General features: G+C 44.5%; 1 protein-coding gene across 1 annotated transcript in view; it reads left to right on the top strand.

Moving 5' to 3' along the window:
* ADGRD1 (adhesion G protein-coupled receptor D1) overlaps positions 1-22,088 on the top strand; it is a 328,223-nt gene that overhangs the window by 216,584 nt on the left and 89,551 nt on the right. The window contains exon 20 of the mRNA XM_054996571.1: positions 18,652-18,718. Within this exon, the coding sequence (XP_054852546.1) occupies positions 18,652-18,718 (67 nt within the window). The remainder of the gene's footprint in view (positions 1-18,651; positions 18,719-22,088) is intronic.

The following is a 22,088-nucleotide window of genomic DNA, read 5'->3' as shown; positions in this document are numbered from 1 at the left end:
TCGGCGGGGCTGGTGAGGGACTCCCAACCCTGCGCTCAGCCTCCCGGGCGGCTGGCAGCCGCGCCCGGTGCCCCCTCTTTGGTGGCGCCGGGGGCAGGCTACCCCCCCTGCCCCCCTCGATCCGGCCCTGCTGCAAAGAAACATCTGTAGCCTTCCTTAATTCTCAGAGTGCAAACTGACCATACACAGCAAGGCCTTCGTGTTATTACAACCAAAATACAGGATGGAATGAGGAGTGATTAAAAAAAATCCTTTTAAAAAGGGATAAATCTGCCCTGACCTGTATAGCTCAGGTGAGCCTGATGTCATCAGATTTTAGAAGCTAAGCAGGGTCGGCCTTGGTTAGTAATTGGATGGGAGACCTTCAACGAAGAGCAGAGTTGCAGAGGCAGGCAATGGCAAACCACCTCTGTTAGTCTCATGCCATGAGAACCCCCAGCAGGGGTCGCCATAAGTCAGCTCTGACTTGAGGGCACCACACACACAAACCCTATCTACATACTGAAGTGATACAGTCTGCACACAGCTTTTCTGCTGTTTGGAATACCTAGGTTAAATTGCCACTCAAATATGGAGATCTCTGTTGTCAGTCCCATAGCAGGTGCTGAATTTGGGACTCAAAGTGTGAAAATACATATTGCAAATTTCCTGGGGATGCTCAAGTGCAGGATTTTATGTGACATCCTCAATTTATGTGCAGGCTGTCTCTTGCTTGGCACATGTGAATGCCGCTTTCATGAGAGCTCCCTTTGTGTGATTACATTTGCAAGTGAGTACGAACACCATCAACAAGTCGGGAGGGCAGAGCTCCAATTAAGCTCTGTCTTCGCAGTGAGAGCTCTCAAGGATGGACACTGTAGAACAAGCACTTTAGGCTCCCCTGACTTGCCAATTTGCATTTCTCTAAGGTGTGAGAAGCCCTGACCTGGATAGCCCAGGTGAGCCTGATCTCGTCAGATCAGCAGGGTCGGCCCGGCTATCCTTTCGCTGGGCCTGCAAGATGGAGCTGTTCCGCCAGGCATTTGGGCGGTGCTAGGCGGAGCCCCCCTGGCCGGTTGATGGTGGATTGCGCCCTCCCCACCACAAATACCTCCCATTTAAATCATCTTTTTACTATGAAGATACTCTGGAGATGATTTAGGCTGGTTAGTTGTGCTGCTATGTTCATGTTTATATGTATTTTAACTTGTGTAGTAGTTTTGGATGTTTTTATGGTTACTAATTTATAATAACCGTCTTATATATTTTAACTGTATGTGTCTGTAACCCTTTCTGAGCCTGCTGGAAATGTGGGGAGGGTGGCATATAAATTGTAAATAAATAAATAATTGGACGGGGGACCTCCAACAAAGGCCGGGGTTGCAGAGGCAGGCAATGGCAAAGCACCTCTGTTAGTCTCTTGCTGTGAAAACCCCACCAGGGGTCGCCATAAGTCAGCTAGGACTTGAGGGCACTCTCCACCACCACAAGTTGTGAGACAGTGTCAAGATCTGCATTTCAATGAATGGATGTGAGAAGTAGGGGAAACTGGGAATCTGGCAGTTGTAAACGGCCTAGGATACTTTTAGCAGTTGAGGAGGAACTGATATCTAATGCGTGAATGTACTCACACGGAGCAAATGGAAGTTTGACTGTGCGAGTGAATGCTTGGGAGGTTGGAGGAGGGAACACGTGAAATGAGGTTCACTTGAGTGCCCCTAGGTACTTTGTAATGTGTATTTAGAGAGGGCACTAGAGAGCATTTTGCCTAAGCTGCTGTTGTTGGGAGGATATTGGCAGCTTCCCCTTTGCTGGATCAGGACATTCAAATACTGGTCTCTAGCGTGGCATATGGTTTGCCCCTTCTCCCCCAGGTGCCACTGCTTCTGAGCCCCTTTCCATTTGTGACCAAATGTGAGTCACGTAGCAAAGGAGAATTTCTGCAGCCCCCAGTGTCTGGCTTCCTTTGCATCTGTTCCCCCTGAGACAAAGGATATCTTCCTCTTATTGTTTGTGGAGATGTAAGAAAAGGGCTCATCAAATCCTCCTCCTCGGAAGAAGAAAAGGAAGCAACGCCTAGAGAACAAAAGAAGGAGGGGGCAAAGGTATCCGAGAACAGAATATCCATGTCAGTGGTGGATCCTTTGGAAAATGTTCTTGAAAAAACATGCGTTCTCCCCCCCCCCCCCGCCCCCAACCCGCTCCTACAGATTAATTGGGAAGCTTGAATCAAAAAGCAATTATGGCAATTACTTAGAAATTCTGCTATTGTCATTGGAACGTTTTTAACACCCAGGCTGGACCCCGGGGCATGAGCAAATGAACACAGTTTATTCATGTATACATTCCTTGAGCGCTGCCTGTGTTATGCATTCTGTCGACGCAACCTTCTACCTTCCAGTCTTTGCTTCTAATGCTGTAATTTATATGTTCGAAACCTCCATATTCACCAGTTGTCTTCTTGGGGGCGGGGGGATGGAGGACCTGTGGGCACTTCAGAGACGAGTCACATATTGTTTTGGGAAAAGAGTAGGCAGAGAGAATCATATGAGAGATTTAAAAAAAAAAAAGATGAGGAGAAGACCACGTTTCCTTCCATCAATGGGGACAGTTTTAGTTCATGTGGAGGCAACGGTGAGCTCTAAGTAAGAGTCCAAGTAAAATGCTCATCTGACATGCTACCCAAAATTTGAACTGTCCAAACCTTTTTTGGGGGGGGGGTTTCCAAAACTTCTTTCCAAAGTGCAGCCAATGCATAATGGATCCTCCATGGTTCCAGTTATTTTTGAATATAGTACAGATGCACTGCATAACAACAACAACATTCGATTTATACACTGCCCTTCAGGATAACTTAACGCCCACTCAGAGCAGTTTACAAAGTATGTCATTATTATCCCCACAACAAAACACCCTGTGAGGTGGGTGGGACTGAGAGAGCTCTGAGAGAGCTGTGACTGACCCCAGGTCACCCAGCTGGCTTCAAGTGAAGGATTGGGGAATCAAACCCGGTTCTCCAGATTGGAGTCCCGACGCTCTGAACCTCTACACCAAACTGGCTCTCAGGTTTCTGTTCCTTCAGTTCCTTCATGCTTTTTCTCTTTCTGCATTGCAGATGTGCACTGAAATGATAAAATCCTGCAAAAAGGATTTTTTTCTTCATGTGATTTATGTCAGATTGTACCAAGATTCTTCTCTTGTGGCCGTTTACCAGTGCACTGGATCAGAGATGTGCAAAGAGTTTTGATGCAGTCATAGTAGTTTTTTTAAAAAATGTTTTATCAAAATACATACGTATCAATGTGCATACTTGCATCGGTAACCAGGGTGTGTGCAAATGAATGGAAGGAACTGAAAGCTGCTAAAAACAGTGCATGTTACAATTCCAGAATTTATTTCACAAATTCTCCTAATTAAACTGGAATTCAGGAAGCAGTGAAATACACGTAGGTTAACCCACGGTGCAACGCAACCATGCAACGGGGCAACGTGCCTCCCTCTAGACTCAAGAGGACTGGCCAGTGACCTGCACTAATTGAGTGTGCAACCACAGAACCTCTTAAGACATGCCGGGTTTCTCATCAGACAACTCGATGCACAAAGTTCTCTAAACACAGAAAATGGAAACGTCTCTGGACACAGTTTATCTATTTGTATGCAAGACTTAGATCAATTAGGCGCTCTTACTGGTTGCATTGGTGGACCTAAGTGCGCCCTCCTCTTTTGCCTGTAAGATTTGCCTGCGGTTTCCTGAGAAAAACGCACCTCAATAATCCCGAAGTTCCATATGAATTTACCCTCCGTGGACTTGTTTCATCTTCTTAGCCAACTGCAATTGCTACGCTCGGAAGTAGTGAATTTCCTAAGTCAGTTGTGTGACAAAAGGCTTTCTTTTAAAATCCTTAATCTACTGCCCATAAACTACACTGGATCCCCTGAGTTTTAGTATTTTGGGAGAGAGGAAAAAAGTTCTTTTTCTCTCCTCTCCCCCCACTTCCTCCACTCTATGCATAATTTTGTAAAACTTTATGTCTCCCTCTGAAAAAGGCCCATGAGCTAGGATCTATATAAGAACCAGAGGAATTATTTAGAGCATACAATTATATTACAAAATCTTTTATCTATTTTTTTCTATCCTGTTCTCAACCTTAGCTCCTCCTGTACCCTTTATATGAGAATAGCAAACTGGCTTCAGGGATCTCTTGCTGACTATTGGCACCACAGAAGTAAAGCTGCCATCCAGCAGGTCCCTGGAAAATAGGGTTGCCAGATCCAGGTTGGGAAATTCCTGGAGATTTGGGGGGTGGAGCCTGGAGAGGGTGGTGTTTGGGGAGGGGAGGGGCCTCTGTGGGATATTGTCAGTCCTTGGCAAGTAAATCCCCAAGTTCTCCACAGCAATCACACAGGTGGTTTGGTTGAAGTAACTTTTATTAGAGATCTATCAGGTTCAAGGTGCTCAAGACAGTGGAACTGGCAGAAGTGACGTGTTAAGGGAAAGTATGGTTAGATACAGAGTAAGGTCCCACCCCCAGGTTAGAAGCCCGTTGAAATTCTGGCGCGAACGCCAGAGACAAAAAATATCACAGTTTAGACGACATCTACAGAGAAAGCACAAAATCATCCCTGTTCCCAGGCGAAGCCTCGTTTGTGTTAGATGCAGCCGGTCTCAAGGCCGCTTGCTTTAAAAGCGAAAGTATTTTGCTTCCTCGGGAGAGTGTTTAGCTTCAAAGCAGAGACAGCACACCGAACTTCCAGATAACAGGCATTGAAAGGTACTCAGAACTCTCCATAGTGTCAGAGGATTAATTGTCACACACAACATACTCATGGCATGTATAGCAGATACATGACATATATAATTCCATAGAGTCCACTCTTCACAGTAGCCATTTTCTCCAGAGGAACTGATCTCTTTGGCCTGGAGATCAGTTGCAATTCCGGGAGATCTCCAGCTACCGCCTGGAGGCTGGCAATCCTACTGGAAAATGCAGTCAGACTCAACATGGCCTACTTTCCAAATGGTCAGAAAATCATCCTTTTGCCTTGGTTATTCAGAACAGCTCTCAAAAGAATTGCGTCGCTTTTTTAGAAAACAAGAAGGCGTTTCTGCCTTTCCACTACAAATCCACTCAGTTCTGGTGGCTGGCTTAAAGAAACTGTTTATAGCACAGAAAATCATTGCTGTTGGACTTTGCACTTAGCTTCTCCACAGCCTTAAAAAAAACTGACCTGTGTTTCTTTTGGATTTGTTTGGTGGCATGGGGAATATGAATTCCAAACCATTAGAAAGGTGGATTTATCTCACTCATCTGCTAGGCCTCGTCTCCAGGGCCCTGTTCTAAGAATCGGGCTGACCTAATGAAAAGAAATCATATCAGCCAAGATTAATTCCTACCCAACAAATTGGAAGAAAATACCCTTTTGCCAACAAACCAATACTGGTGTCTTAAGTGAAGGCTCTGGAACAGAGCAAGTCCTGTTCACGGGGCTTAGAAGTGACTGTGGAGTTTCTGTCTAAAGTAGGGTTGCCAGGCCCCCCTCAACCTCCCACTGGGGGACTAGCTCCTGTCATTTATATTTTGGGGGAACTGATGTCATCGCGCTTGCGGGAGTGCACCCATGCTTTGCAGGGGCTCCGATTGGGGCTGCTGCGGAGCGCGGGAGCGCTCCTGCCCTCCACAGCAGCCCAAAATGTGCCTATTTCGGCCCCAATTGGGCTTGTTTCGGGCTCATTTTGGCACGGATCGGGCCTATTTTGGGCTGCTGTGGAGTGTGGATTGGGCCCTTTTGGGGCCACTGTGGGCATGGATTGGGCCTGTTTTGGGCCGCTGTAGAGCACAGCTCACACTCCGCAGTGGCCCAAAACAGGCCTGATCCATGCCAAAATGGGCCTGAAACGAGCCCTATTTGGGCTGAAATGGGCGCGTTTTGGGCCACTGTAGAGGGCAGGAGCACTCCCACGCTCTGCAGCAGCCCTGATCCGGGCCAAAATGGGCCCAATACAGGCAGCTGCTGTGTATGGGAGCACGCAGTGCCACAGGGGAATGTACATGGAAGGTGTGTGCCCCCCCGCTGGCCAGGTAAGTGGGGGCAAGGGATCCCCTGCCCCCGCCGAGGTTCTGGCATCCCTAGTCTAAAGGTATGGGAGGCATTTCAAAATTCTGGACAGAAAATTTTGAAAACTCTCAAAGGCAGAAGTTTAGAAAATAAGGTTATGTTTATTACATCTGAAGCCATGGGGGTTTACTGTGTGGTCTTTTAAAGCTGAATGATAATCCTACTCCTTGAGCAATTGTGGAAATCGATCAATCTCCAGATGCATCAATAGTTTAACTTAGGGTTGCCAGATCCAAGCTGGAAAATTTCTGGAAATGTGGAGGTGGAGCCTGGGGAAGGACAGGATTTGGAGAAGAGAGGGACCTCAGCAAGCTACAATGCCATGGACTCCACTCTCCAAGGCCTGACCTGGATAGCCCAGGTGAGCTTGATGTCATCAGATCTCAGAAGCTAAGCAGGGTTGGCCTTGGTTAGTAATTGGATGAGAGACCTCCAACGAAGACCAGGGTTGCAGAGGCAGGCAATGGCAAACCACCTCTGTTAGTCTCTTGCCATGGAAATTCTGCCAGGGGTTGCCATAAGTCAGATATGACTTGATGGTACTTTCCTCCACCACCACTCTCTAAAGCAGCCATTTTCTCTTAGGGAACTGATCTCCAGTTAGCTATCCAATTTTATTTTAGCATAAGCTTTCAAGAATCAAGTTCTCTTCGTCAGATGCCTGATACAGAGACTGGTCAAACACAGAAGAGCAGAGGGAAGAGGCAATTAGGGGGGGAGGGGGAGGGAGCAATCAAAACATTCCTTTGCCAGTATATGTAAACATCTCCTTTTGGTGTGTGTATCAGTTGGCTTCAAAGGAGTTTGCCCTGTTAGTTTGTAGAAGCCAAACAGCTAGACCATCCAATTCCAATGCAGTGTGGGCCTTCGATAACCACAGCTCTCTCTGCCAGATGCATCTGACAAAGAGATCTGTGGTTCCCGAATGATACCTCTCTCTCAGAAGCCCTGGGTGGAAGACCTTTCCTTGCCTACAGACAGCCCCCCAACCTTAAACGACTTCTCACTCACAACCATGAATCAGCCAGCAGAGTCACCAGCACAGGTACCAGGCCCTGCAACAGACCCAGATGCCAGCTCTGCCCCTATATCTACCCAGGGAATACAATTACAGGACCCAATGGCATCAACTACACTGTCTCTGGCTCTTACAGCTGCTCATCCTCCAATCTGATATATGCCCTCATGTGCCAACAATGTCCTTCTGCTCTGTACATTGGACAAACCAGCCAACCTCTACGCAAAAGAATAAATGGACACAAATCTGACATTAGAAATGGAAACGTCCAGAAACCAGTGGGAGAACACTTCAACCTACCAGGACATTCCATCAAAGACTTAAAGGTCACTGTAGTTCAACAGAAACCTTTCAAAAACAAAATCCAACGGGAGGCTGCTGAACTGGAATTCATATGCAAATTTGACTCTGTCAAGCTGGGACTGAATAGGGACTATGAATGGTTATCACATTACCACAGGTAACAGATTTCCTTTACAGAGGTGGGGTCTGGGGGAGCTCAGTGGTACCTGGCGTGGGCTTTCGGGAACCACAGATCTCTTTGTCAGATGCATCTGGCAGGGAGAGCTGTGGTTATCGAAGGCCCACACTGCATTGGAATTGGATGGTCTAGCTGTTTGGCTTCTACAAACTAACAGGGCAAACTCCTTTGAAGCCAACTGATACACACACCAAAAGGAGATGTTTACATATACTGGCAAAGGAATGTTTTGATTGCTCCCTCCCCCTCCCCCCCTAATTGCCTCTTCCCTCTGCTCTTCTGTGTTTGACCAGTCTCTGTATCAGGCATCTGACGAAGAGAACTTGATTCTCGAAAGCTTATGCTAAAATAAAATTGGTTAGTCTTAAAGGTGCTACTGGACTCTTTTTGATTTTGCTACCACAGACTAACACGGCTAACTTCTCTGCATCTATGACCAGTTAGCTATGTTTCCTTTTTAATGTGCAATGTACATGTACAATCTGTAGCATTTGTAAGTACAATATAAGTATTGTTTATAATGCTGATTTACTGATTCACTGATAATGTTGAAAAATGTGTACATTTTCTGGGGTGAAAATCATTATTGGGGAAAAATAGAATATGGCACCTAAATAAGAATCACAGAGGTTTTTTTTGCTCTGCAGTCATTCCACACGAAATTCATAATATTTGGCTTGTGAGGGTTCCAGCTGTTTACAGTATAGCACATCTGGAGGAAGAGCACAACTAATTTCAGTGCATTTTTTAAAAAAAATGGACAGACTATATCAAGATGATGACTTGAATGCTGCAACAATCCCTCCACTTATGACTATAATGCAACCCGTTTGTGGATTTGGCATGGAATATAACCCACAAGGGAGAAGTGAAATCAAAATGTACATTTTTAAATCAAAACATCCAGGAAATTTGAAATTATTCCAGCTTTATTCCCTGGCCCAGCTCAGAGCCAAGCTACAAGTGACGCCTGACACAGGTTGGACACTTGTCAGCTTCCCTCAAGTTTTGATGGGAAATGTAGGCGTCCTGGTCTTGCAGCTGTAATGGAGAGCCAAGCTGTAAAACCAGGACGCCTACATTTCCCATCAAAACTTGAGGGAAGCTGACAAGTGTCCAACCTGTGTCAGGCGTCACTTGTAGCTTGGCTCTCAGTTCCTCAGCTCTGCCAGCTTCCCTACCAGCTGCTTCCCCTTCGCAATCTGTCTGCCTGAATCACCTCTTGACATTCGACCTCAGTTTACTTCTGTGGCAAGCTGGTTTCATCTCACCTCTTGGTAAAATATTCCCTGCCCTGGCCAGATCACTGGAAAAGGCAAGACCCCTTAGAGATCCATTCCCTACCTCGCTTCGGCTGAAAGGCCAAATACCACAATGGGAGGCATCTGGCACCTGATGTTGTAAAACTCCAATGGCAAACAGAATTAAGGATGTGTGAAACCTGCTTCTTTTATTTCAGCAGATGTTTTATCTTCTGGCAGGACAGCTGCAAAGATCATTGAATAACTGAGTAATGGTTCCCATCTCCATGGAGACCTGAGTCGTTGTTTATCTAGGGGATGGAGTACATTCACTTGTATAAGAAAGAGAAAATTGTATATGGATAGGGAACATCTGGCCAACCTTGAGTATATATAAGTAAGAGGATCTACAGAGAGAACAAATATCGCCCCCCCCCCCATTATTGCTTTTCTGGATTGCTTGCCACTTTCATCCTCTGTTCCAGTGCACATGGATCACATAAAAATAGCATCCTCCCATCAGGTGGCATATTTGGGACAGCTGCGCACAAGAGTAGATTAGCGGTTTTTACTTTGGGCATGAATATCTATGCGTATTCATTGTGTCCATAAATAGACTCTCTGTACAATCAGGTTGATTAGGTGGGGATCAATTTTTTTACCCCACCTTGTAGAGACATTTTACAGTAATTCCCACTGCAGCGTGTGCAATACAAAACTGAAAGAAGGAATATTATAACTCCAGTGGAGGTATTTACTGTTTTTAGCAGGCTACCGCTGAGCTGAATTTCTTTCCATTTAATTTTTCACATTGTAAATTGCCTGTTCAAAAAGGCAGAAAATGTTGTCACAAACTAGGGCAGCTTATTTGGGGAACAAAATGTTTTCTTGAGGCAGTTTCACGGTAAGGGAAAGGACTGTTTCCCTCGCCTGCCCCTTTTAGGAGGGCTGCAGCCTTCATCGTGAACATGTTCGGCAGGCAAAATTCTGTTTCTGACTCACACAATCCGAGAGCCAAACTACAAGTGACGCCTTACACAGGTTGGACACTTGTCAGCTTCTCTCAAGTTTTGATGGGAAATGTAGGCGTCCTGGTTTTACAGCTTGGCTCTCCATTACAGCTGCAAGACCAGGACGCCTACATTTCCCATCAAAACTTGAGGGAAGCCGACTAGTGTCCAACCTGTGTAAGACGTCACTTGTAGTTTGGCTCTGAGTCTTGGATCTCCTTGCCTCATCGGCTTCCATCTCCAGTATCTGCCAGACAGCTTTGTGGCTGCTCAGCCGCTGGGATGGTGGAGTGTTATTTTCTTCTGCCTTGCGGTTGCTTTTCCGTCTCCACAACTGTAGGTGAAATCAATTCTTCCCCAACATCATGGGTAGTCAGATAAGGTAATTAAATGGCGCTGTAAACTATGACTCCCATGATGTTATGCGAACATGTGCACACCTAAAATAATGTCACACATGCTTAGGCAGAACACCCAGTCCTAAGGCTTTTTAAAAAACACTCAGCGTTTATCTCAAACCCCGGTCTATATGACTGCTTTGTTAACTTTTTATTTAAATGATGACATACAGACATGGCGAAGTGGTACTTGGGGCCCCAGGGCCCCTGTTGTGCTGTGTGAGAACACATGTGCTTGAATTGGGGGCGGCTTGCACTGTACTGTATCCTTAACCCCAGCTCATTTTAAAGCTCACTTGCGGATTCCAGAACCCCGGTGTAAAAAGAACAAACAGCAGTTTGGAGCTGGAATAACGTGAGAAACCGAGGTTTGCAAAACCCAAGTGGTGAGTGGTTCTGTTCCTTTGTAGTTATCTTGTTCACATCTATGAGGTCTTAAAAGTGTTGACATTAAACATCTGGACTGCTGTGCAACGTTGTGTCTGAATCCTATGGCTCACCTGCAGCTGCTATGCTCCCGACTGGGTACGGAATTGCACAAGGGCCTTGGTTTATTGTGGCCGATGTATCATCTGTAGGCAATTTTTCAAGGTGAATCCAGCATTATGACCCTAAGTTGATTAGATTTCTTCTCTTTCTTTAGTGCCGCAAGTGGTTGGTTCTTAGCTTAGTTTATTTCACAGCAAACAAAATCCAGTGGAATTTAGATGCTACAGCACAAACACTGCCTGGATTTTGCTAGTTTACCTACTCATACTGAAGCCGAGAAAGGAAGAGCAGAGCAAGGTGGGCTCTGAGCCACTTTACATTCATGGAATTAGCTCATCTTGTTATCCAGATGACTGCCCGGCATTTCATCTGCATAAGTTTTATTATCTTGCCAGGGAACCCTCTATTTAATTTTCTTCTCCAGTGCAGTTTTAAGCTGATAAATAATCAAGTTAAATCCTGGGGACGTTTGAAATGTGCTGTGGAAAAGCAACCAGGTTCGGGTTATATACCACCTAAGCAGACCTGTCTTAAATGTTTCTTCCAAGTGTATATTTCTGCACTGATGTTTTCAGTGCCGCATGTGTAGCTTTTATCTGTTTGCCTGTTCCCTCTTCCACCCAATTTATTTCCCATTCATCCCCCAAAGCTCTGAATGGATTATGCAGGACTCCCCCCCCCCCCCCGCACTTTGCATTAAAAGAAGACAAGAGGACAAGAAAAGGGGAAAGGTTCCCCCAAAAGATACAGAATTTTTTGAAGGGAGAAAAGAGGGTTCACTTACTGCCATTCTTCTTTCGGTCATTGGGTGAGGCAAAACTGGAGCAAGGATTGTAACACAATGCTATAACATTTTGTATATAGAACGCCTGTGCCCCATCTTTGACATCTCCAGTTAGAAGAACTCCGGCTTTGAGAATTCTGGGCACATTCTCATGGGGATCAAATTGGACTTTAGTCATGTGTTGAAGGTACACAGTCAGGAAGTTAAGGGAGCAAGATACTCTAATGATATTTTACGGGGTGACAGAATGAGAGCCCACGTTTTGCAGAGGTATGCCTATGTGTTTGTGAGAAGAGTGATGGGATCGGGGGGGGGGGGGAGAAATGTGCCTCTGCCCAAATAGGTACATTTCCCACCATGTGGAGTTCTTGCCAATGAAAGTTGATGATCTTGCTTTTGACACATCAATGCATCACAAAGCAGTTGCTTTGTCCGGTGCAAGGGGCATATCCCACCCCAGGCATTGTATTGGGTCTAGAGATGGGCACGGGCCAAAATTAAGCACGAAACCAGGCTGGTTCGTGGTTCGCAAACCACGGTTTGTCAGATCCCATTTCTGACAAACTGCCATGAACTTTTAGGCTGGTTCGTTTGGTTTGTTTTTTGGTTCATCACTGCAGACAGCCTGGTGCCAATCAATCTGTTTCCCAAGCAACAGGGGATGGACTTCCTGTAGACCTTCTGCTGACCCAGAAGTGAACTTCTGCTGGCCCGGAAGTGACCTTCTGCTGACCCGGAAGTGATGATTTTCTGACCCGGATGTGACATTTTCAGGAACCAAACGAACCAGTTCATGAACCAGGGGCAGGTTCGTGAAAGTTCGTGGTTTGTGAAATTTGACAAACCACGAACCATATGGTTCAGTTTTTTTCCAGTTCATACCCATCTCTAATTGGGTCCAGTGGATTTGACAACAAAACAATCTCTTGTGTCAGAAGAAGGCTCCTTGCTTCAGAGGAAAGTGCTGCAAACGTTGAGATACACAACAGGTGTGCTCTGGCAAACTCCAAGCATGCAGTTCTTTGGTGTTTTGGTATTACCAAAACATGCTGTTGTGATTCAAATGGTCCAATTTCTGACATGGTTTCTCGCTGTTTGGGAGGAAAGTGCAGGGTTTCCTCTCCCCTGACCATACTAATGGATTTAGATAAAAATATGACCATTAACACTGACATTTGGGTATGTGTGTCAGTTCTGTATAAATAATGTAAACATGACATAAAATAAATGATCAAATTGGGTCTCAAAGGACTGAAAATTAGGCTAAACAAACATGCTCAGAATTACAACATTTTTTAAAAAGCCCAAACAAGCAGGGAATATGAAGAATATTCATGCTTCACTGGCCAGGCTAGATCAAAACTATAAAGCATTTTTCTGTCATGCGTTCTCAGGTACAACAAGTTTGAATCTCTTAGTTGGTGATATCAGTATTTTAATCTGGTATTAAATGTTGTGACCTATGCAATCCTGTGAAACCACATACATTCTCTTAGAATGCAGTGCGTTCCTCAAAATGCAATTTATTTCAGTTTTTTAGGGTTATCCGTTGCCATTCGTTTAAGAAAAATAGCCCCTGCTAGGACTGTGGAATGGGATCTTAAAATGGATAGGTTTTATTCATGGATTTCCTGTGTACCCTACTTTTGTGGTACTTGAGAGAGAGTAACCGTCCGGTGACATTTTTATGCCTTATCCATGCTGATCGAGTTATCTCCGGGGAGACTTGGTGCTTTCTGATTTCGGAAGCTATTTTTAGCGGCTTGGATTGGGAGCCATTGACTGAGGAGTGTTATTAAAGGAGATGAGCTAGATATTGCTTGACTGGGAGGCACGGCGGAGAGCCCAAGTGAAAGAGATTAGATTTTTTTCCCCCTTGGAAATGCAGATCAAAGATACAAAGTATCGTTAACAAAAAAGGCAAAGCCGGTGATCACTTTTTAACGACTATGGTTCAGGACCCTGTTTATTGATTAGCTATTTCAGGAAGTGGTAGCTATTGGTGGGCAACAAATGTTATCCTCTTTCTGTGCAAGAGTGGAAGGGAACAACTCACACAAAAACGGCTGTCGTCGTCATCTATCCATCTGCATTTTTTAAATCTCATCATCCATCCAAAGGGTTCAGAGTAGTGTACATGGTTCCCCCATCCCCACCCCATTTTATTCTTATAACCACACAGTGAAGTCAATCAGAACACTGAATAAGGATGACTGACCCATGGTATTGCATGATGGGGATATTTTTGTATGCAGATCTTGCCAAACCTAGTCTGGCACACTAATTTCTACACCACGCTAGCTCTCGGGTACCCATTCAATGACCCTGTAAGATGGACCAGGACTGCCATAATACAGATGGAGACTGGCTTATCTATGGCCACCCTGTGCGTTCATGGCTAGAATGAGATTTGAACAGTGCCTTTCTGGCCTATAGCTCATTGTCTTAATTACCACCATGCACTGGGATTCTTCCTTCTCATTTTTATTACAGGCAGCCCTCCTGGATGTCTGATGAGAATAAACTCTATGCAGGGTGGTGGTGGAGAGTGCCCTCAAGTCAGAGTTGACTTATGGCGATCCCTGGTGGGGTTTTCATGGCAAGAAACTAACAGAGGGGGTTTGCCATTGCCAGGGCTGGATCGATGGGGCGGGCAGGGGGGTAGTCTGCCCCCGGCGCTGTCAAAGGCTGGCATCTGCCAGCCCCCGGGAGCACTTGGGTGGCTGAGTAGAGGGCAGTGGGAGCCCACCCATGCCATTCGCCTGCCACGAGAGCAGGGGGCACGCAGCAAGCCTGCCCCCTGTTAGTGTGCCACCTGCGTGGCAAGCTGGCTGCCCCAGTGCACTGTGGAGCTGGGGGCAGCAGCACGGGTGGCTGAGAGGCTGCCTGTGCCATTCACCTGCCCTGCAGGACAGGGAGCCCACAGCAAGCCGGCCACCCCCTCAGCGGGGCAGGCGAACAGCATGGGCAGCCTCCCAGCTACCTGCGCTGCTGCCGCCAGCTCTGCGGTGCGCCGTGCTCCGCAGTGCATGATGACATCATGGAAGTGACATCACCATGCAGCCCCGGGAGCGTGCGCACGCTATGTGCGCACTTGCGGCCAGACTTGGGTTGCCCTGGGTGCCAGCAACCCTAGATCCGGCTCTGGCCATTGCCTGCCTCTGCAACCCTGGCCTTCGTTGGAGGTCTCCCATCCAATTATCTTTAATATTACTGTTTACCCCAATATAGCTCATGCTAGTTCTGAAATTTGTATTCTCACTTAAATACAATGGTTGCTATATTTTTGAATGATGTTTGATATGGCCGTTCAGTTCAGAGTTAGTGAAATAATATTTCAAGCATGCATGTATCTTTATCCACCCACCATAAACGCTGCAAAAATGAGCAGCCAGAAGGTCAGAATATCATTTGGGAAATCTGAATTTACAGTAGTTTTAAGTGCTTTTTTAATCGTGCGTGCGATGCCCTGAATACTGACCTCAGCCCTTGGATGTGAGGGCAGATGATTTAGAAATTCTTTAAAAGCAAAACAGGCCCTAATAACAATCATAAAAAGAGGTTTTCATTTGTTTGCCTACAAAAGACTAATTGCAAAAGTTTTATGTCCAAGTTTTAAAACACGTACACAAACATACAGAACAGCAAAAGCACAACATACTGGTAATAACATATCCACTTCAAAAAGCCTCACTATGTATTGACTTGCATAGGTTCTAACAATCTCAGTTCTTTTCAAAGGATTTATACCCATATCTTTGTAATTTTGTTGTTGTTGTTGTTGTTAATTACGGTCATTTGACCAGCATAACTTACAATCAGGCAATTCACTTGCTATTTGTTGGTAAAATCTACCACAAGTAGGTTAAAAACTGAAGAAAAATATTTACATATAGATGAATTAAAAACAGATAGATGAAACAGTATAGCAGAAAATATTTAAAATTATGTCCACTAGTTTGTATCCCCCATAAACAGTGGCTTAATATAGATTAGCCACTGGTCCATTTTATATCTCAAGTATTTTGACGGGCTTTGCAAACGGCTGCACAAAATTTTGCGGGTACGGTTGTTACATGCACGTTCTCACCCATAAGCAGCATTTCCACGTGAGCTTAGTTTGAGTGGCCTGGAAGACTTTCAAGAAGGGGGGATATATACTTTAATCTTTTTTTTAAATTAAAAATTATTTAGAAGAAGAAAAAGGACATTTGACAGTGCATTAAAAATATTAAACAGAAGGAAATTCTGTTTAAGATTTCCTTCGGTTTAAGATTTTTAAATTTGAGAGAATTTCCTTTTGTACAAGGTAAAGGATAGAAAGAGGCTAACATTGTTTATAGCAATCTATATTTATATTAAAGGTTGTGGTAAGCAGTTGTATTAAGAAATAATTAGAGATCCTGCTATTAATTGTAATTACTTAAAAAATTAACACATGGAATTCACTGCCTCAGGAGGTGGTGGCAGTTTCAAGCATAGACAGCTTTATGAGGGGATTGGATAAACATATGGAGCAGAGGTCCATCAGTGGCTATTAGCCACAAGGTATAGATGGAACTCTCTGTCTAGGGCAGTGATGCTCTGTATTCTTGGTGTTTGGGGGGGGCAATCATTGGGGGGGCTTCTACTGTCCCTTCCCCACTGGCAGACCTCCTGAGGACACCTGGTTTTTGGCCATTGTGTGACACAGAGTGTTGGACTGGATGGGCCATTGGCCTGATCCAACATGGCTTCTCTTATGTTCTTATGTTCAGCTCCGCAGCGATAGGAATAGGAGGGAAGGAATAGATAGGAGCAACAATGGAATAATGAGGTTTTTCTTTTTATTATTAGTATTAATACTAAAAATAAGCAGGAATACACTTAAACTATGCTTGTGTAGTATAGTTGGAAAATATATATTAGCTAAGGTTAATAATTAATTAATTACATCTTAATAATGGGAAAACTTACAGTTATAAACTTTGTATTTTTATAATCTTTGTAGCACAAAATCATATATCTGGTTTAATTTTTCTCCTCCTTTTTACCCCTTTTTTCTATACCCCCCTTGAATTGAAAATAAAATATTAAAATATTTTTACAAATCTTAAACAGAATTCAGAATAATAGATTTAAACTACAGCAAAAAATATGTGCAAGATATATACCAAGCTAAATTTCATAATATTACTCCTCTCCCTCTCCTTAATTACTTATACCCCAAATTTTATGTTCATACATTCTATATTCAATCATATACATCACTTTGAACTGTTTATTTGATGGATAGGGCACTGGAGTAAAATATGTTCTGTTGTTTCCACTGCTGTCTTTGTGGCTGAACTCTCATCATGTTATCCGGGATCTTTTCTTGATGCCTCCTACCAGAGCTTTTTTTCTGGGAAAAGAGGTGGTGGAACTCAGGACCACACAAAGACGTCACTTTGGGTCAGCTGGAACAAGGGGGGAGTTTTTTAAAGATTAAATTGCCCTTGGCGAAAATGGTCACATGGCTGGTGGCTCTGTCCCCTGATCTCCTGACAGAGGGGAGTTTAGATTGCCCTCTGCGCTGCTTGGTGGCGCGGAGGGCAATCTAAACTCCCCTCTGTCTGGCGATCAGGGGGCAGGGCCAACAGCCATGTGACCATTTTCAAGAGGTGCCAGAACTCCATTCCACCATGTTCCAGCTGAAAAAAAGCCCTGCATCCTACACTGATAATGAACATGTAGCACCTGACATCGAGTGGCAGCCAATCTGTGAAAAAGAAATAAACATATGCACCCATCCACACACAAGATTTTTCTGCTAGAAAACGGGGCTGCAAAATCCATAAAGCCTACTTTGTGTCTTAAAAACAATATTTCAGATGCTTTCTGTTTTTTGTAAAAGTACTCAAAGGATGGCCTTCATTGGTACCGACCTTTTTTTACATCCTTCCTGGGGGAAACAGCCTCGAGTTGAGGACAGGCCAGCTGGGATCCATGGAAGGGCTTTCCTGGCCATTGCTCAGTGGATCTAACTGCCCATTATGGTTTTCCCGGGTACATCTTTGAATTAGATTCAGATTGGGACAACAGCATGTGGAGAAAGAACTTAGGCCTCCCCCCATCCTTTTAATGATGTGAACTGGCCCAGTAGAACTGTTATTTGCCCTGATGGAGCTGTTGATATGACTAAAAGTCAGTTTCCTCAGTGGAGCAAGCAGTGGCTCCCTAGTGGCATGGTGTGTTTACGTGGGAAGCCGAAGTCCTTTTCTCCTATGTTACACCATCCTGATTTGAATAGTTCTCCATGCACCTGGGAAGCATGGAGCTCCCAGAACGTGTCTGTGACCGAACTTGGGGATACCTCTTGGGAAAAAATGTAGTCTATACATAAGCCAAGATAATGACTGTGCCGCTTTCGTCAATTGCTGTGGAGCTGAACATAAGAACATAAGAGAAGCCATGTTGGATCAGGCCAATGGCCCATCCAGTCCAACACACTGTGTCACGCAGTGGCCAAAAAACCAGGTATCCTCAGGAGGTCTGCCAGTGGGGAAGGGACACTAGAAGCCCTCCCACTGACTGCCCCCCCAAACACCAAGGCAGAGCATCACTGCCCTAGGCAGAGAGTTCCATCTATACCTTGTGGCTAATAGCCACTGATGGACCTCTGCTCCATATGTTTATCCAATCCCCTCTTGAAGCTGTCTATGCTTGAAGCTGCCACCACCTCCTGTGGCAGTGAATTCCATGTGGGTGAAGAAGTACTTCCTTTTATCCATTCTAACTCGACTGCTCAGCAATTTCATTGAGTGCCTACGAGTTCTTGTATTGTGAGAAAGAAAGAAAAAGACTTCTTTCTCTACCTTCTCCATCCCATGCATAATCTTGTAAACCTCTATCACGTCACCCCTCAGTCGTCGTTTCTTCAAGCTAAAGAGCTCCAAGCGCTGGTTTAAATCTCTCCTCCTCTACTGTTAAAGAGATGTAAAGAGATGGGGGATCCGGTCACAGATTTTCAATGTCTTGTTTTGGGCTAAACATCACAACGGAAGCCCTTTCCCAGGACATGGTCTTAACCTGTATAGATATATTGGGCATGAGCAAGAGTAATTTTTTTTTTTTAAAACATATTGAAGTTCTATTTGTCTCTGAATTCTGCAGGCTGCCCACTGCTGATTTGTGTCATCTCGGTCATTTCAGCTATGGAAAGCTATGGAGAAAAGAACAAGTAAGTTCTGAAACGTAGCAGTCTATTGGGTTCAACAATGCATGGAATGAATACATGGACACATAAAGCTGCCTTGTATTGAATAGACCATTGGTTCATCAAGGTCAGTATTGCCTATTTAGGCTGGCAGTGGCTTTTCAGAGTCTCAGGGGGTGGGCTGTTACATCACCTCCTACCTGATCCTTCTTAACAAGAGATGTCGGAGACTGAACCTGAGACCTTTTTTATGCCAAGCAGGTGTTTCAATATCTGTCGAACACCACTCACCAAGCTCCATGCAAGGTGAAATAAGACTTCAGGAAGGGAAATTCAAACACAAATTCAAACACTGAACTTTGTTTTTGTACCTGTGAGCTATCCTGTGAGGTCCCTAGGTATACATTTACCTATAGTAATTTGATGATAGGCAGTTATAGTCATGGCTAGAGATGGGCACGAGCTGAAATACAAACCAAAGTTCGTCACGAACCAGGCCGGTTTTCGATTTGCAAACCGGCAGTTTGTCAGAGGGCGTTTCTGACAACCCTCGACGAACTGCTATGATTTTTAGCCCGGTTCATTTGGTTTGTTTTTCAGTTTGTCACTGCAGACAGCCTGGTGCCGTTTCCTAGGCAATGGGGTTGGGTGGGTGGGCTTTCTGCAGATCTGCTGCCTTGGAAGTGATGTTTTCATGAACCAGTTTGTAAACTGGGCAATTTCATGCCAGTTTGTGGTTCGTGAAACGCGATGAACCACGAACCGCAACAAACTGCCTTTTCCCTGGTTTGTGCCCATCTCTAGTCACGGACATCTGGAGTTCTAGTGACTGGGGTGTTACCCAAGAAACAAGGTTAAATATACCTCTGTGGCCTCTACATGTGCATCTCCTGACCCAAATCTGTGTATACATTTGGGTGTTTAAAAGCAGTATCTAGAGAAATGAGGGGGAGGCCATTTTAATTCAGTAGAGATTTTTTTTTAATTCACTGATCCACAGAAGTTAGCCATGTTAGTCTGTAGTTGCAAAATAGCAAAGAGTCCAGTATCACCTTTAAGACTAACTGGCTTTATTGTATTGTATTGTATTTCTTCACTGATTAGCAGATTGTATTGTATTTCTTCGCTGATTAGCTCAGGAAGGCTGTTTGATTGTCCTGTCTATTAATTTAGGCCAGGCCTTGACAAATTTGCTTTGGCTTTAGGAGCCAGCCCAAAAATTAGGAGCCAGACTTAATATTCCAGTCTTCAGGGTTTTATAATTTGTTACCATCACAACAAAAAGCTAACCTCTAACCCTAGCCTAACCTCTCCCCAATTTTTCATAATTCCATTCCCGCTTTCAAAAGCTCCAGTTAATTGAATATGGAAGCCAGTGAAGAAGGCAACTGCTTAAGAAATGATTTGATCCACCGCCATTGAATGGTATAAAGTTAACATATAAACCAGACAAGAACTTCAGGCATGTGCATTTTTCTATCATACAAAACAATATTCTCATGTGAAATGATAAATAAAAGCTTTTGCTTCTACTGAGGACCACAAGACCATACGATAAATCGGTACTGAAAATACTGTGCACCACAATGAAATTTCTAGGTGTCATGAAGCCCTGCTGTTGGTGTTTTGGATCTGTTGAGCCCTGATTCAGGCATTATTTTGGAAAACCATTGAAACACTCCTTGGTGTTTGTTAATGACCATCCAGTTGGCCTGGTTTTAGGTTGATCTCCTGGAGTCACAAAACAAGAGGGGTTTCACAGTTTCCCTTAGGGAACCTGGCTGCCTCATCACGAAGACAGCATTTTATTGCATTTATTCCCCACTGTTGCGGATTGTGATTTCTTGGTTCAAATGAAGAAGGATCATTCCTGTACCCTTAGCATCGTATGACCCCAGGCACTTCAGGGGTAGCAGGAGAAAGCACCACCACTGCTCCTGGCTGTTCCTACAATCTCCCAGTTCACACATTCCCTCTGCCTGTGCAAGGGCATTCCTGAAGATATGTTCCTAATACTAGACCAAGAGTGTTTGGCCACTTGCTGACATTGATTGACAGCAGATTCAGGACAAAAAAAAAGAACAACAACCAAAAGGAAACACTTCTTCATTCTGCGTAATTTGCTGTTGGGATTGTCTGCCACTAGCTTAGATGTCTTCAAAAAGAGATTGGAAACATTTAAGAGGGATAGATCTGTGATGACTATTTGCCGTGATTCAATGGAACCTCCAGGCTTAGAGGCAGTCTGCTCGTGAATATCAGGTATCAGGGGACAACAGCTTGTAGTGGTTGGGAATAAGATGTTGGACTGACCTAGCTTCTTATAGAGGTTGACTAGGGTAGGTAGAGATACAAAACGAGTGTTGTATAAACTAGCTTGGCATTCTGTTATGAACCAAATGTCAAAGGTGGAAAGGAAACCCTCTATGGCTGATTCCGCACACGTTGGATAATGCACTTTCAATGCACTTTATCAATCATTTGAGGTGGATTTTTTGTTCTGCACAGGAAAAAATCTGTTCCAAATGATCTATAAAGAGGATTCAGATCATGCATCTGACGAAGAGAACTTGATTCTCGAAAGCTTATGCTACAATAAAATTGGTTAGTCTTAAAGGTGCTACTGGACTCTTTTTGATAAAGAGGATTGGAAGTGCATTATCCAACGTGTGCGGAATCACTCGGAGTGTCTGTTCTCAAGTGAGCGTCCTTCTGTTAGCTTTATGGTGACCCTTCCAGAGCTTGCATCAGACTTGACTCCTGCTTGGTCTTTTTGCTGCCTCATTTTTTTGCTCCTGTCCACAGTTTCTTTGCCCTGATGTGGATAGCTCAGCTGAACCTGATCTTGTCAGATCTCAGAAGCTAAGCAGCGTCAACCTTGGTTAGTAATTGGATGGGAGACCTCCAGAGAAGACCAGGGTTGCAGAGCCAGGCAATGGCAAACCACCTCTGTTAGTCTCTTGCCTTGAAAACCCCTCCAGGGGCTTGTGACTCGAGAGCCCTCTCCACCGCACCTCAGTTTCTTTAACCACTGCCCATCCATCTATTCTGCCTGCCCCACTGTACTTTGACCCAACTCCAGGTGATTTCCACCCTCCAACTTCCAAGTACTACTGAAGTAGCCATCATTGTGGAGAGGAGGCAGGAGCCAGTTGCCCCTCCATCACGTCCGATCCAGCTCCATTTATGAGGAGTGGTCTTCATATCACATCATAGCTCTGCCTGCTTGCAATGTACACTGCTTTGAGAATCCTTGTTGAAAAGCAGTAGATAAATATAATTAAACGTCATTCCTTTAACCGACTAAAACAAACGTCAAGTTTCAGTTTCTGGAAGACAAATGACAAATTGGATCTGAACATTGTAGCTTGCAGGACTTTGGTGTTCAGAAAAT

This window comes from Eublepharis macularius, chromosome 13 (assembly GCF_028583425.1).
Source record: "Eublepharis macularius isolate TG4126 chromosome 13, MPM_Emac_v1.0, whole genome shotgun sequence".
Lineage (NCBI taxonomy): Eukaryota > Metazoa > Chordata > Lepidosauria > Squamata > Eublepharidae > Eublepharis > Eublepharis macularius.
Note: the sequence above shows the minus strand (reverse complement) of the source record. Positions and strands in the feature narration are given on the sequence as shown.